Source organism: Sesamum indicum, linkage group LG8 (genome assembly GCF_000512975.1).
Source record: "Sesamum indicum cultivar Zhongzhi No. 13 linkage group LG8, S_indicum_v1.0, whole genome shotgun sequence".
NCBI classification, from domain to species: Eukaryota; Viridiplantae; Streptophyta; class Magnoliopsida; order Lamiales; family Pedaliaceae; genus Sesamum; species Sesamum indicum.
Genome location: NC_026152.1, coordinates 16327957 through 16342797, shown reverse-complemented (window position 1 = coordinate 16342797; position 14841 = coordinate 16327957). Strand labels below are relative to the sequence as shown.

Genomic DNA, 14841 nt, shown 5'->3' with positions numbered 1-14841 from the left:
AAGTAAAAAGTGAAAATTAGTAAGATAATCGGCCGGGGGGAGGGGGACATAACAGATCAAAAAAATTGAAAGCCCCACAAAATTTACTTTTTCAATTATAGAAAGCTATAGATTACATAAAGCGCACCTATATTCCAATTCCCATGTCATCTTTTTTTAGGTGGATGAGAATTCAACAGTGTAAATTGTAAGCCAAAATGAGGTGAAAGCAATGAAAAAAACCAATGTGATTCCTAACAAGTTCTCCACCTTTTTAGGTATTACAGGATCTTCGGAAATCAGCTGTTTGTAACCAGGAAGGGGAAAAATCAAGCTGCCGCATAGTCACTCTACCATAGAATGTGATATATATACCTGCAAGAATGCACAAGCAACTCTTTCCATATGACCACATTAAATGCTTATGCAAATGAAACAAAGAGAAGAAGGATTGCTCTATGTACATCATGCGATCTTTTTCCTCCTCTCATGTAATCTAGTTGTGAATCCTTCAAACAACGCTAAACGCTGATTGAATGGTTGATTGGAAACGAGTGGCTAGGGTCTGCGTAGCAAATGCTTGAAGCTGCTTCTTGGCATCTGGAAGAGAGACAAAAAGTTACTCCTCAAGGAGATAATATCATGCCTCAAAATAAAGCCTTCCTAGCTTGAATTCTGGAAGCAAATTTGCATGATTGTTGTGTCCAAAAATGCAATTCTAGAAGAGCAAACAAGTGCCAAAAGGTAGTTCATATGTGAGAAAGAGTAACATAATTCACAAGAAGTCTATCACCAATAGCAATATAATGTAAGCAAGACAGCACCAGCAACTCAGTAGGTTATTCCAATATGATATCATACAAGAGAATGACATTCATACCATAAAGCAAGTTATATATTAGATGATATATCGTTGTCATAAGAAATATGAGAGTGAAAATTTAGGGAATATTTCTTACATGATTCGGTAATTTTGCTTCATAAATAAGGTGTTATATGCAAATTCATCAAAAGGATAATACTCCAGGGACGGCAAAATAAAATTCATACTCGCGTAACTTTCCATATCCTTCCAATTTGAAATGCCAAATTAACCAACTGCAAATCCCTCTGAAACCCATGACATTATAAGTCACAAATCCATAAAAGAGAATTAAAACATTTCTTTTGGCACCAACAGTGCAGAGGAGCACCACTAAGCTTTGATATACATCTTTAGCCAATTTGAAAAAAAATAAAGTATCCACAAACCCAATTGACAAGATATCCATATTTCAGAAAAAGCACAGTAAACACTTAGATGCAATTTTTAATTTGAGAGCCACATTTTAGCTCTCCTCAACCATTCAAATGATTTTCCAGGTTTAAAGATATCCACATTACATAACAATCAGAAAAATGTATGGAACTGGAGAAAGGAATTAGGCAATCTACTTACCTTTACGGCATTTAGTAAACCCAACAATATTGGCAATGCTAAGGGTCAAACATACACCAACAACAAGCAAATAATCAGCTTGCAGCCTAACAAGAGAGAATATGGCAAAAAAGATCCATAATACTGCCTACAGAAAGAAAAAAGACAAGGCTTTAGGTAATTTGATGAAAAAATGAAAAAGGCTTCATGCCATAGATATATGATTGTTCTAGATGAATATATAAATGCAGGCTTCATTGTAGATGTCAATTAGCAGTTATTTGTCTTGTGTCCAATGTATATTCTCATACCAGCATTTGCTTACCCGTTTCAGCATTTCTCTTAATATGTTCTCCATTTCTTTCCAGTTGAACTAAACATAAGATGGCTGTCAGAAAGGTTAATTCAAAACTGTTTACTTACTGTAAGGTATAAAGTCCACCAGAACAGCCATGAATCCTTCTTGTTGATCCGAGCCATTGACTGAAAAAAGGGGGCAAGAGGGATAAAATCTATTTAGTAGGACAGTGAACACACAAATTCATGAAGCAAGAATATTCTTACCTCTTGGTCAAGGCATTCAAATTTCCACACACTTTCACCACCCTCATCTATTTCATTCCACCATCTAAGGCCCACCAAGATGCGTCCACTGACATTCTTGACCACCCAAAAATCAAGAGCAGCTAGAAGTACAGTGACCACAAATATGATGACAAAACTGTTGACAAAGAGAGCTGATAGAATATAAAATGCCAATGCAGCACCCTGACAAAGGAAAGCAATTGAGCTGATGTTACAATATTTACAAACACAAAAGATTACAAAAAATGCCTTACCAGACATCAGAAAAGGTATATGAAATTGACCTTAAAAAACACATGGAAGAAGCATATCTGTGGATGACCATAATTCTCCCCTGGAGGCTGCACAAAGAAAGAAATTAGTCCAAGATGGGCTCTCTGCTCTCTGGCACATTTTTTTATTCCTTTTGTGTGTGTTCATGGGGTGAGAGGGGAAAATTGAGAACATAATATATCTTTGTTCTGCCATAAACACAAACAGGAGATGATAAAAGTTGGTTTTGTTTACAAGGATTTTCTATACATGCTATGATAAGCACGACAATAAATTTCAGAAATCATAAAACAGGCATTCATTATTCAACAGGAGACTGACATAAGAACAAATCACCCTGTAGAGTGAAATGCACAGTGAGTGGAAGAAAATCATACATAATACGCTGACAACAAGTTCTAGCACACAAAGACATTCTGTGATGAAGCCACTATGACAATCTATCACTTGATCCTAAAAAAATTACTTTCTCAACTCTCCATTATCTCATGTTGCCCCATTGAATCACTATCGGAGAGCAGCATTATTAGAAAAGTGAAAGAAACATATGCCATCACCTCAACAAGGCTAGGCTGTATTCACCCGCCAATCTGGTGAATCATTGGCATTCAATCAGCTTACTATCTAGCGCAACAAAATCTTAAAATCCCAAGTCCAACAATTGAAACCCTTCAAATTGACCGAAGAAACCATAGGATTTCTAACCTTGCCAGCCCAGGAGTAAAACTAACCAGACCTGTATCTTGGGTACAATACAGTACATATATTGAATTACTGATCAACGCCGCAAAAGAATTACACCCAGATAACATCATCAAAAATACCCATATTTCGCATATAAATACTTCACCCGCACATTTCAAACAAAATAAAGCAGATTTTTTCTTCTCAATGATGTTGGAGATTAAACTTACCGGATTCAGATCCATTTTGTGGGAATTCTGATTCGTAGCTTCTTCAATTCAACTTCTAGGATTATTCTCCCAGGTTTATGGGCGGAAATTGATTCAATTGCAACTCAGGTTATACGAATTAAGAAATATTGCAGCTTCACAACATTTATCATGATGAAGATCGTACTTTTGGTAAATTGCAGAGGGACCCCGTAATTCAGGACATATTATGAAATCACCCCCAGAGTGCTCTATATGGACATCTTAAATTCTTGTGCAAAAGAGTATATGTTAAGCATCACTAAAAAAAAAAAAGTTGCTACTATTGTAATTTGAATATGTTAAAATCCATATATTTAAGAAGAAGAAATTGAAATAAGAGCATATGTCACATAGAAATATGATGGAATAAAGTGGGCATTGATGTGTATATAAGTTGGATGTGGGGTCAAGTTGTTCTGTATTGGAAGTTTATATTCAAAATAAACTCCTCATATTAAGTTCAAGTCCAAAGTTGTATTTAAAATGTTATGAAAACTTGAGTAAACATATGGTTGTTCTACACGTGTGCCGTTGCCTGCCCATCCTAGCTCCACGCGCAGGTGCGAGTGTGGCTGAATGTCTTAGTTTCAAAATATTTTTTTTGGCATAAAAAACATTTGAATTTAATTTGACATGAATAAAAAGCAACATTTTTCAATAAAAATATTTTTAAAATTGCATTTAATATGTTTGACCAACTATTTTGAAACTGTCAACTGTTGCGAACAATTACTGGTCGTTTTCGGCCGTTTCAATTGGGTATTGATGTCCGACTTAATGCTGTAATAATGGCTGCTGCAAAGGAAGTGCCTATAAAAAGTTGTTCCTCCTTCGTTTTCACAACACCACAACCAAGAACATTTATCTTCTCTCGTCTCTATCTCTCGAGTTCTATCTCAAAATTCATATTTTGAGCTTTAGTTTCAATAAAAATGTTATTGAGTGTTGATTGAGGTATTTATTAGTATAAGTGTAATACTGAACAAATATTAATCGTCTTATTTTAGAAAAAATTGCATAGTACCCAGTTCACTTTTGGACGAGACGTATAATTTTTTCAAAACAAACAGATTTTCTATGATTTGGTTAGTGTGTCGTTTCTGTTGGATCGTGAGTTGATACGACACAACTCTCATGGTAAGTTATTTTTTAATTTTATCGTAAAATAGCATATCTACTTAATATCTCTATTATACTGTTCCAACGTGAATATTTGTGTTTTGATTCCAAAAATTGATTAATATATCCGGTTGTCAATTTCAAAACAATTTTACTTATTGTTGATATGAATTTTTCCAACAACTATGATTTGCTTGCTTGAACAATTGAAGATGTGAGGATATGTTGGATTTTTAAAATTTTGAAATATATATATATATATATATAAAATTAATATTCCATTAAAACTATTAAAGTGGATTTTTTAACATATAAATAGTTGGGGGTGTAGTAGTGAAGCAAAGAAGGGCTTATTTGATATAAAATCCATTTTAAGGGGTCTTTCAGTAATTTTAATACTACTACTCCTTGTTTGTGTAAATCTAATAATATTTGAGTTGAGCCAAAGCAGGGAGACAGAAGAGTAACTTGTAAAGGAGTCAGATGGGAGAATAAAGAGGTCCAAGAAGAAATTGAAGAGGTAGAAAAATGTTGCAGTGCATATTTCTTCTATCAGATTCCGGGTATGGTTTCGAATCTTTGCTGTTTTATCTATCTCTGTGTTATGTGCCTCAGCGAAATTGTTACCGAAGATGTGTGTAGTGTAATCTGGAAATCTTTTGGTTGATGGGTTTTCCAGTGATCAAACTAGGAAAATGAAAACAGTGAATCAGTGGAAAGGGAATTGCGCTCCGGAATTTCATTCTATCTTTATTGCTTCGTGATGCAAGAAGTTGTTGATTAAATGAAAAAGGTTATCTTGGATATCTCGCGTATTTCAGTTGCAGCTGCAAACGGTTTTTCGTATTTTCAGTAATGGGAATCAGGAATAGATGGTAGATGTTTTATGGCTCTAGATTTGTCATATGCGTTTGCTCAGTAAAAAAGATAACCTTGAGATCTTCCACTTCAAATGTGGTTGATATTTGGTAATGCAAAGTCCAAAAAGAAAAAAGATGTTTGATGGTTACTGAATTATTGAAGAGAAGAGAGTAAGCAGATGATTTGGTTGCGACTGTGAAATTTCAGGGAGGTGATGCTGGAAAAACAGCTCACGGGTCATCGGGTTGACCGCTCGATATGTGCATGGTTCTGGGACCAAATACTTACTCAAGGTGACTCTTTGAAGGTAACCCGCCTAATATAAATGTAGCATGTTGCAGTTCGGACAATTTGGATCATTCCGTTATGTTTGTGAGCTGTATGCTTAATATCGTTTTTAATAGCGAGCCCTTCCTTTTTCATTTTTTTTTTCTTGTGATCTTCTAGCTTGTACCCGTTATTGCTTCACCCACTCACTACCTATTTCAAGTGGTTCGTGAGGGGATCACATTTTTGGCTTGCACCCAAGTTGAGATGCCACCTTTGATGGCAATTGAGGTGGGTATCCTGTCTCCTGGTTCTCGCTATTTAATTCAATTAATATCTTTTGTTTCTCTGAGAAAGTTATGGATCCATGAATGCCTCTTCCAAAACTTGGAATTGACATCTTCAAAATTGTTGGACTTTATATATATCAAGTTGCCACTTTGTGTAGATATTTTGGATTTTGGGCTGATATGTGCTATTCTAGTTGTTGTGATGTGTTTCTGATTTGTGGGTACGATATATAGAGCTCCAAATTGGTTCCTCTCGTTTCATAATCGCAACAAAGACTTGTAATTGTCAATTTCATTCATTCTGAATAACGAGCTTTGCACTATTGATTTATTAGAGGTTAAAGTGAAACACGGTTGTAAGATTATTGGTTTTTCATTATTTCGTTTATAACTGCTTTGTGTGAGATAAAGATACAAACTGTTGAAAGAGGCTATCAAGGGAAGAAAGCATACATGCAACTATCCACGTAATTCAATTACGACTTGGTTGTTGGACTTTGTCATCATACAATGGCTATCCAGATAGTTTCTCCTTTGAAACTTATCATTCTAACCTAAGCTTCAGAAAAAGACTGAAGTTAGGAGGACTGCTCTTCAGCTGAAGGAATACAAGTGCAGCCATACAGAACAGTGATAGCAATCATTTGATGCAGCAGGCAAGTTACAATTTGGTGGACATGGGTAATTGGCAAGATGGTAATATGCCAACTACATTACCGACAAGAAGATTCTGTTGTCATATTGCATATAGATGAATCCATTTCATCTAGGATGTAGATTTTATAAAAAAGATAATTGTAATAAATGGGTGTTGACATTATTCTTGCTAAGTTGTGTGTTATGAAGTAGTGGCATCATCATCGATGCAAGCAGTGCTTCCTCTTGCACTTTGACATACCATATTATGCATATTATAACAATAATTAAATGTCCATGTGGCTGAGTCATTCTCAATAATTCTCTTCCACTTTGCTTCTAAGTTCTTCGAGACTTTGCCATGTCATGCTTGGTAGTGTTGATCTATATATGCATTGTGCACAAAGACTTGTTAAAAACTTGACGGTTTGATTTTTAGTTCCTTTGCAGGGTAGCTGATGTTCTTTCAGATTATTTGGATGGATTGAACGAAGATCTGATTAAGGATAATTTTGTTATTGTTTATGAGGTATCTGTGATGTTCTCATCATTTTGAAGTGGTCTTATTTGATTCTGCATTACTATGTTCTCTCATGACCTACTTATGTGGCATGTTATGTACATGAGAAGGCGATGTTCACTTAAGTGTGAAGGGATCTAAACACTTGTGTGATTTCTTAATTTTAATGTTGGCCAGTTTCAAGGTTTATTCTTTGATTTCCTGATAGAATGTTACATAAAATATTTGTTGGCATATCCAGCAGTTTTTTGTTGGTGGTCACAAATAAATCGTTCCATGCTATTGTTATTAACAGTGTAAAGTTTCACAGACATATATTATTAGTGTTTCCATAGGAATGATTATTCAATATTTTATATTCCTGTATTTCGTAGCTTATTTAGTTGATCATTTCAGTATATCCATTTTGAAACTCATAAGTTTTGAGTCATGGCTATTCATGAGATTTGTTTACATAAATCCAAGCTCCGGGAAACTAAATTGTTTCATTGACTTTGCTTAGACAGGAGGAGCAGGTAACTACATTAAGATCTCTCTATTAAAATCTTTTTCCTTAATCAACATAGGAAATTATTAAAAAGGACAGTTGTTTTTAAGTTTACTCTTTTGTTCTACTATTACAACCTGCATTATTATGTCAGGACATTTATCCGCTATCTGGTTGGTATTTTGGGTAGTCAGGTCAGAACTAGATCATTCCTTACTGCTACTAAGATCAGTGTAAAATGTCAAATTTCTAAGATTCCTCAACTTCATTAACTATGTAGTTAATAATCATTGTGTTACCTAGTATAGGAAATGTTAATGCAATAATTTCTGATTCGTTGCTAGTCACGATTCTTTATATACATCAAAACTCTGGAAAATAAAGAGTTTGATGGACTCTTGATAAGGCAACAGGACTAGGACTATGATGAAGATGGATAATTTGTCGACAAGAAGAGTGGTTGTAGGTTCAGAATGAAGCAAGCTTTTGTTCTTACCTTGACTTTAATCTGTCTTTATAATTTATTTGACATTCTTCCAAGTAACTCTAGAATCTTAAGTTGGCGGATTTTAATTAATTTTTGCAGCTTCTGGATGAGATGATAGACAATGGGTTTCCTCTAACTACTGAACCTAACATCCTGAGGGAAATGATAGCTCCACCAAATCTTGTGAGCAAGGTTTTGAGTGTTGTCACCGGTAACACCTCCAATATGAGCAACACACTGCCGGGTGCAACATCATCTTGTGTTCCATGGAGAAAAACAGACCTTAAGCATACCAGCAATGAAGTTTATGTCGATCTTGTGGAAGAAATGGATGCCACTATAAGCAGGTGGCTTTTCTTTCAAGAACTCATCTTCCACTTATTTCTTTTCCCCATTAGATTCCAGAATTTAACTCCCTTCAAAATCTATACAGCTTTCCAAATTATATTCTGTTGATTTGGATATTCCTGATCACAATACCTGGTGTTTTTACATGCAAACTTGCAACATAACTTTATCTATTTTATGATTCTATCTGAATCCTCTCATCTTTTTCATTTTTCTGCTGCTCAGAGATGGAACTTTGGTAAAATGTGAGATATATGGTGAAGTTCAAGTAAATTCTCATCTATCAGGTCTCCCTGATCTCACACTGTCATTTGCGAACCCTTCAATTCTTAATGATGTGAGGTTTCACCCTTGTGTTAGACTTCGACCATGGGAAGCAAACCAAATTCTATCCTTTGTGCCACCTGATGGACAATTCAAGCTTATGAGTTACAGGTTTGCAGTGTTTCACCGATACTCTTTTGCTAGCGGAACTTCATAGTTTATTTCATATCAAATGCAACCTCTACACTTTCCCTTTCAATATTTGTCCTCTGTTTTCAGGGTAAAGAAGTTGAAAAATACTCCAATTTATGTGAAGCCACAACTGACCTCTGATTTGGGGACATGTCGTATAAGTGTGTTAGTTGGAATACGAAATGATCCTGGAAAGGCAATTGACTCCATAACAGTTCAATTCCGACTACCTCCTTGTGTTGTGTCATCTGACCTTTCTTCAAATCATGGAGCAGTAAATGTTCTTGCTGACAAGGTACTCAATCTGGTAGTATGCCATGATGGGTACGCTAGTATGTGTGTTTCTTTTGAGTTCTGAACAAATGATATATTCTATGGTATACGATTTTTCCTCCAAAGGTTGAAACCCGGGGAATGTGCTTAGAATAAATAGTCAAAGGCTTCACTCATTTGAATTTGAAGTACTTTATATCAGGACTCCATCATGAACTAATTATATAGTCGCACTCATATTCTCCTCTCTTGACGATGCATTAACAATTTTGCAGACCTGCTCGTGGACTATTGGACGAATCCCAAAAGATAAGGCTCCATCAATGTCAGGTACCTTGGTGCTTGAAACAGGCGTAGAACGGCTTCATGTGTTTCCCACTTTTCAAGTGTCTTTCAGGATTATGGGTGTCGCTCTCTCTGGCTTAAAAATAGATAAACTGGAGTTACTAAATTTACCTTCACGTCCATATAAAGGTTTCCGAGCTCTTACACGAGCAGGTGAATTTCAAGTAAGATCATAACTTTTTGTGCAAGAAGGCAAAACTTATCAAGCGGGACCATGACTTTTTGCCTCAAGTAGGTCTCTCAACTGTTGTATCCTTATTGTGGTGCATTGAAACATGAATTCTGCTATTGTTTAGATTGTGTGCTTTGGTCCTTTAAATGTAACTTCTTTTTCTGAGCAGTAGAAGATAGAGTAAATATGGTTTGCAAATCTCAGAACCAGTTTTCAGATATGTGAAATTCTTGGATGAATCAATCTTTTGGTTGCCATTTTTATCAAGTGGACGGTGTTTCATGAGTCCAAATTATTCTTTTTTCTTTCTTTTTTTCCCCATTTTTCACTGTTGTTTTTCAAACTCTCTTTAACTTCCGTTTCTGCATAACTTTGAACTTCTCTACAACTTATCTCACTGCCAAAAAGAACACAGAAATCATTGCAAACAGCCCTTTAGTTTCATGTAATTGTTACTCAAATTTTCGTAAAGGATAACTCAAAGCAGTCAACAGTTGAACATCACCCCTCATAGATACTTCTATCAAAAAGACTAGCACTATTAACTTGGGAGCAACAACAATTGGAGAAAGAGGAAACCTAGAATCTAGATCATAAACAGACTTGAAAAGGATCGCTTTCAAGCAGCTACTTTGTTAACCCTAAAAGAATTCATAACTTCACGGAGATCCTTTTCCTCTTCTGCGAATGACTTTTCTGGTGTCTGTAATCTTAACTCATATAATCGATTGTTCTCAACTCCAAGAACAGAAAGGTAACGTCGATCCCATTCCAGACGGGCGACCCGGTCTTGAGGCATCACAGCCAATTCATTATTGTTTGCATACGACTTTATGTTTACCTAATCACATCAAGAAAATTACTGAAATCAGTAAATCTCAGCATATGAAGAAGAAAAAAACCACTACACGTTCGTACGAGGAAGCTCTATAAAGATCTCACCTCAACCTCATAATACAACTTTCCATCATCGGCTACTTTGGATGAGGTGGAAAGAATACTCGACTCCCGCCTGACACCAAGCCGAGTCGACATAAACTCGGTCAAATACTGCCTCATAACATTTTTCCCGGCTTCCTGTGGTGGGCCTAAATCTTCGACAGTCTTGTACCTGGAGGATGAGGGTGAAGATATGTTGACTGAAATATTCTCATCGAGAACAAAAGGATCTCTGAAAAATATATCAGCACCAGCACCTCGTACTTGGATCCAGTTCTGAGGGTACTTAAAGGAGTAACCATCAAAAGTATCTATATATTCCCGGAATCCGATGGATTGTGCAACCGCAATATTGTGCAAACCATCTTGTGAAAAAATGAAACCTGATAAGATCAATGCCATCGCGTTTCTCCTTGGAACTGTAAAATCTTTATTCTGGTTATATATAGTAGAAAATGTATGGTGAGAAGCCATGCAACACAAACAATGCAGTGTTTTATCATGGGTATCAAGTTAACAACGAGAAATGAAATCGCACAGATCAAGGAAGAGAAAAGAAAACAGATCAATCATTTAACTGTGCAACATGGTGTTGAGCTTACAAATCCAAGTCAATATGAAAGCTAAAGATAAATGTTATATCCTTATCTTTTTCACAATTTTGTTGACGTCATTCACACAACCCAAACGAGTGAGGAACCAATTCATAAACACTGATTTAACCACAGTAAGAGGTCTAGATATCTCTTCCAGCTCCACTCTTACCAAGCAAGCTAACTGAGACCATCATTTTAGTTCCCCATGAAAGACTCCCAACATAATTCTACTCCATTGAGGGTGCAATTTTATACAAATAAACAAGAACTCAATGCTCCGCATTCCACATCCGATCACATATTCTTGGCAAAAGACAAAAACGTTCCTATTATTTTAATTAACACATATGATTAAAATAGTCCTATCAATAACACTGTGTTTAGATCGTTGGCTTAACAAATCCTTGAAATTTGTTTAGGTAATTTCATATTAGAAAGTATTTCAAATACTTGAACTCACATTTCGAGCTATGATTGTGAAATACTGAATGATTTCAAATTCCTTTAATACATAGTCGTCTGAAATCATTCTCTAAATTCCTCCACCCATACCTAGGCTAAGTCACTTTTGCTGCTCATTCACTACGAATTTCCTTGCTTTACCCGATTATTGTTAAAATGCTACAAACAGATATCCCGGTCCAAGTAAACTCAATTTCCTAAGAACAGAGATTCTTGTCCTAAACGTCAGACTACAGCTCTTTAGCCAATTTTAACTGAGCAACTGCTACCATCAATCAACTAAGACTAACAACAGATCAAAGCGACGGACGAAATAATACCCAGATTATTCCACAAAAAGGATAAAATATAAAACCTGTTGAAAGCTCACGGCCGTCTTCCCAATGCTTCGACCCACTTCAGGCAACTTCTTCTGCCCGAATGCTAGCGCCACCACGCCCGAAATAACTGCGAGCTCCGGCGCTCCAAACCCGGGAAGGCAGTTGCAGGAAATTCCACGCTTCATGGCTCTCCTGGGCCGATACGCACAAAGCCGGCGCCCTGCCCAGTTACAGACATTGTAGCTGAAGAAAACTGAGGTGGAGGATGACAGAGAGGGGATTCTTGCTGATGGGTTTAGATTCTGCGATACCGTAAGTGCAGCAGATGAGACGGTCGACATTTGAAGACTGTGTCAGCTCCTGTTCTTGATGGGTTTTTCTCCTATTTGCTGCGCTGTGCAGAGTTCTTGTGCAGAACGGAGATAAAGTTAAGTAATATCCATTGATTGGTGGGGTGGATTTCTCTGATTTTCGTGGGTCTAAACGGTTCTTCCCATAGAATCGAATTGATTTGAACCCGGTCCAACATTTCGATAAATAAAAAAATTCGACACGACAAAATATTACATCGAATCAATTTGAATTAATCGGTTTGATTTCAATAATTATTAATTTTTTTAATACTTTGATTTAGTATTTTGATAAATCAATGTTTTTATTAAATAAATAGAAAAATAAGTATTAAAAGCCATACTTATATGTATAACTGGGTTTGCTAACATTAGTATAAAAATTAAATAAAAATTCAATTTTACCCTCGAGTCGATTAATTTAACTATTTGATAATTATATAAACCCCTTTAAAAATTTAGGGTAAATACGAAAATATACACCCCTCCAAAAGTTTTTGAAAACTACATATACCTTTGCTAATGTTTATTACATTCTACATATAATTTTTAACATTTTACAATACTATCATAACTCATTGTTTTAGTAAAATGATTGATACATTTAAATTTATAAAAGTTTCTTTATAAGTTTGACTATAAACTCATTTGAAATCATATATTATAAAATTGAGAAGTATATTCTAAATCAATTCAATCAAAATTATTTTGAATTTAAAAATCTAATTAAACACTCGATACATTTTTGTTACTTTATCTTAATAAATATTAAACTTTGGGGGTCTAGTTATAAAATAAAAAATTCTTAAAGGGGGCTATTGTAATATCACAAATTTTAGAAAATGTGCCTACAATTTGAATAAACTTCAAGAGTGGTTCGTGTTATTTACAATGAACAGCAAAAGAGTAATTTTATCAAGAACGTATAAATTTTCTAACAGCCGTTAATATCAGGACAGATAGATGTAATTTATTAAATCATAGAAAATCTAAATACAATTCGATCATAGGCCTCGAGGGAAAATGATGTAATTATCCCTAAAATTAATCAACGTTTTTCAACATTCTTGTTTTTAATCTTTTGGTATTTGAATACTTACTGTCAATTGGCTTCTTTTGATTTTTCGACTTTCCTTCTAAATAATCTTATTTCTACATTGAACAAAAGAAAAAATAAAAAAAATACAATTATTACAAGACCCCTCTAACTTTTCAAATAAATAATTAATTTTTTTCTCCGACTAAATTAATAATAATCATAATATAATTTCAACCGCTACAGTTATAACCATTTTTCAATTTCTTATTTTACTATATTCATCTATGTATTCTTCTATCCGTAGAGTACATTGAATGTACATAAATGACTATAGCAGAGTTTCTCTTATTCATATTAATAGCTACTCTAAGAGGAATGTTCAATATGCAAACTATTGATAATAAATAATAATAATTAATCAATAACTATTATTAAATTAAAACAAGAATTATATATTAATAAAATTTAAACTCGTGATTTTATAGTTAGCCTCGTTCTCATCTCAAAAATAAAATTCTCGAATAGAAAATAAAGAAAAAGTTGAAAAAAAGTAGTAAATAGAGGTGGGGGCTTATAACTTTTAGCAAAGAGGCAAATATCCATTATCCATTATTATAATTCTTATTTTATTTTATGGGGTATCATTATCCAATCACATCTAAATTTGGTCTCGAGTATTATCCATTCACCAATGGCTGAGATCGAAAATTCCACGTCAGAAACGTGGAACGTGGCGCTTTTTCAGTGGGCAGAAGAACTAGAGGCTTGCACTTTTTCATTTTAAGGATTACCAATAATTAGTGGATGAAATGTTTTGTTCCACGTCACTCCTACTTATATCCAAACACCATTAATAATTCCAAAATCTCTCTCTCTTTTTTTTAATGATTTTGTTATATTTTATTGTATTTTTTGGTACATTTTAATAATTAAATTTGATATCACGTTCGTATGTTTCTATTTTTTAATTGTCTAAAAAACAATACAAACATATTTTTGTCTCTTTTTTTTCTAATTATAAAACATGCAATTCACATCATCTTTATTCATTTCTTACGAGTATATAACAAAACATATTCAAATGTGTATGGAAAATAATAAAAAAAATATCAAGAATTAAAAAAATTATATTAATAAAAAAGGTAAGGAAAAAATGAAGCTAGACAAAACAAATGAGATAAATGTGAGAATCAAAGAGAAAGATAAATTTTTTTGAAAAAAAAAATATCATTATATATTATAATAATAATAAAGAAATGAATGAATTTTTGGTATGTTGTAATGATAATAAGTCGCATATTATTAGCATTTGATAACTAATTATTAGGCAGAGTTGGCAAAATGGGGTATTGGTGTGTTGTCGAGCGATTATTGTATAATTTAAAAAAATATCAATTATATAATAAATATATTATATTTATTAATTGATGATTTTATTCAATTAGATTTGATTAAAATATATATTTAAAAAATGAAAAGAAAAAGAAAAACAGAAAAAAAAAAAAAAAAAATTGGCGCGGGTTGAACAAAGTCTAAAAATTGCTTGGGGTGGAAGTCGGCCCTAACCGTCCTATATAGAAGGATGGAAGAAACTAACACATTCGATGCGCTCCCCACTTTCCAAGAATTCAGACACCCATAATATCTCATCTTCTGCTTCTCCACCCAAAACCTACCCTCTTTCC

At 34.3% G+C, this 14841-nt stretch overlaps 3 protein-coding genes across 3 annotated transcripts; 1 reads left to right on the top strand and 2 right to left on the bottom strand.

The window, feature by feature from the left end:
• LOC105168974 (Golgi apparatus membrane protein-like protein ECHIDNA) lies at positions 66-3319 on the bottom strand. Its single transcript, XM_011089208.2, has 7 exons — positions 3169-3319; positions 2266-2322; positions 1961-2164; positions 1820-1879; positions 1418-1544; positions 444-579; positions 66-354 (listed from the first exon to the last, which is right to left on the bottom strand). Exons 1-6 carry the CDS (start codon positions 3181-3183, stop codon positions 491-493), a joined length of 552 nt encoding a protein of 183 aa, XP_011087510.1. The 5' UTR covers positions 3184-3319; the 3' UTR covers positions 66-354; positions 444-490.
• LOC105168973 (AP-3 complex subunit mu) lies at positions 4731-9693 on the top strand. Its single transcript, XM_011089207.2, has 8 exons — positions 4731-4871; positions 5377-5476; positions 5617-5727; positions 6802-6891; positions 7956-8203; positions 8430-8639; positions 8748-8955; positions 9209-9693. Exons 1-8 carry the CDS (start codon positions 4837-4839, stop codon positions 9452-9454), a joined length of 1248 nt encoding a protein of 415 aa, XP_011087509.1. The 5' UTR covers positions 4731-4836; the 3' UTR covers positions 9455-9693.
• On the bottom strand, positions 9869-12216 carry LOC105168972 (psbP domain-containing protein 1, chloroplastic). Its single transcript, XM_011089205.2, has 4 exons — positions 12079-12216; positions 11803-11987; positions 10393-10824; positions 9869-10291 (listed from the first exon to the last, which is right to left on the bottom strand). The coding sequence occupies exons 2-4, from the start codon at positions 11950-11952 to the stop codon at positions 10070-10072; spliced, it is 804 nt and encodes a 267-aa protein (XP_011087507.1). The 5' UTR covers positions 11953-11987; positions 12079-12216; the 3' UTR covers positions 9869-10069.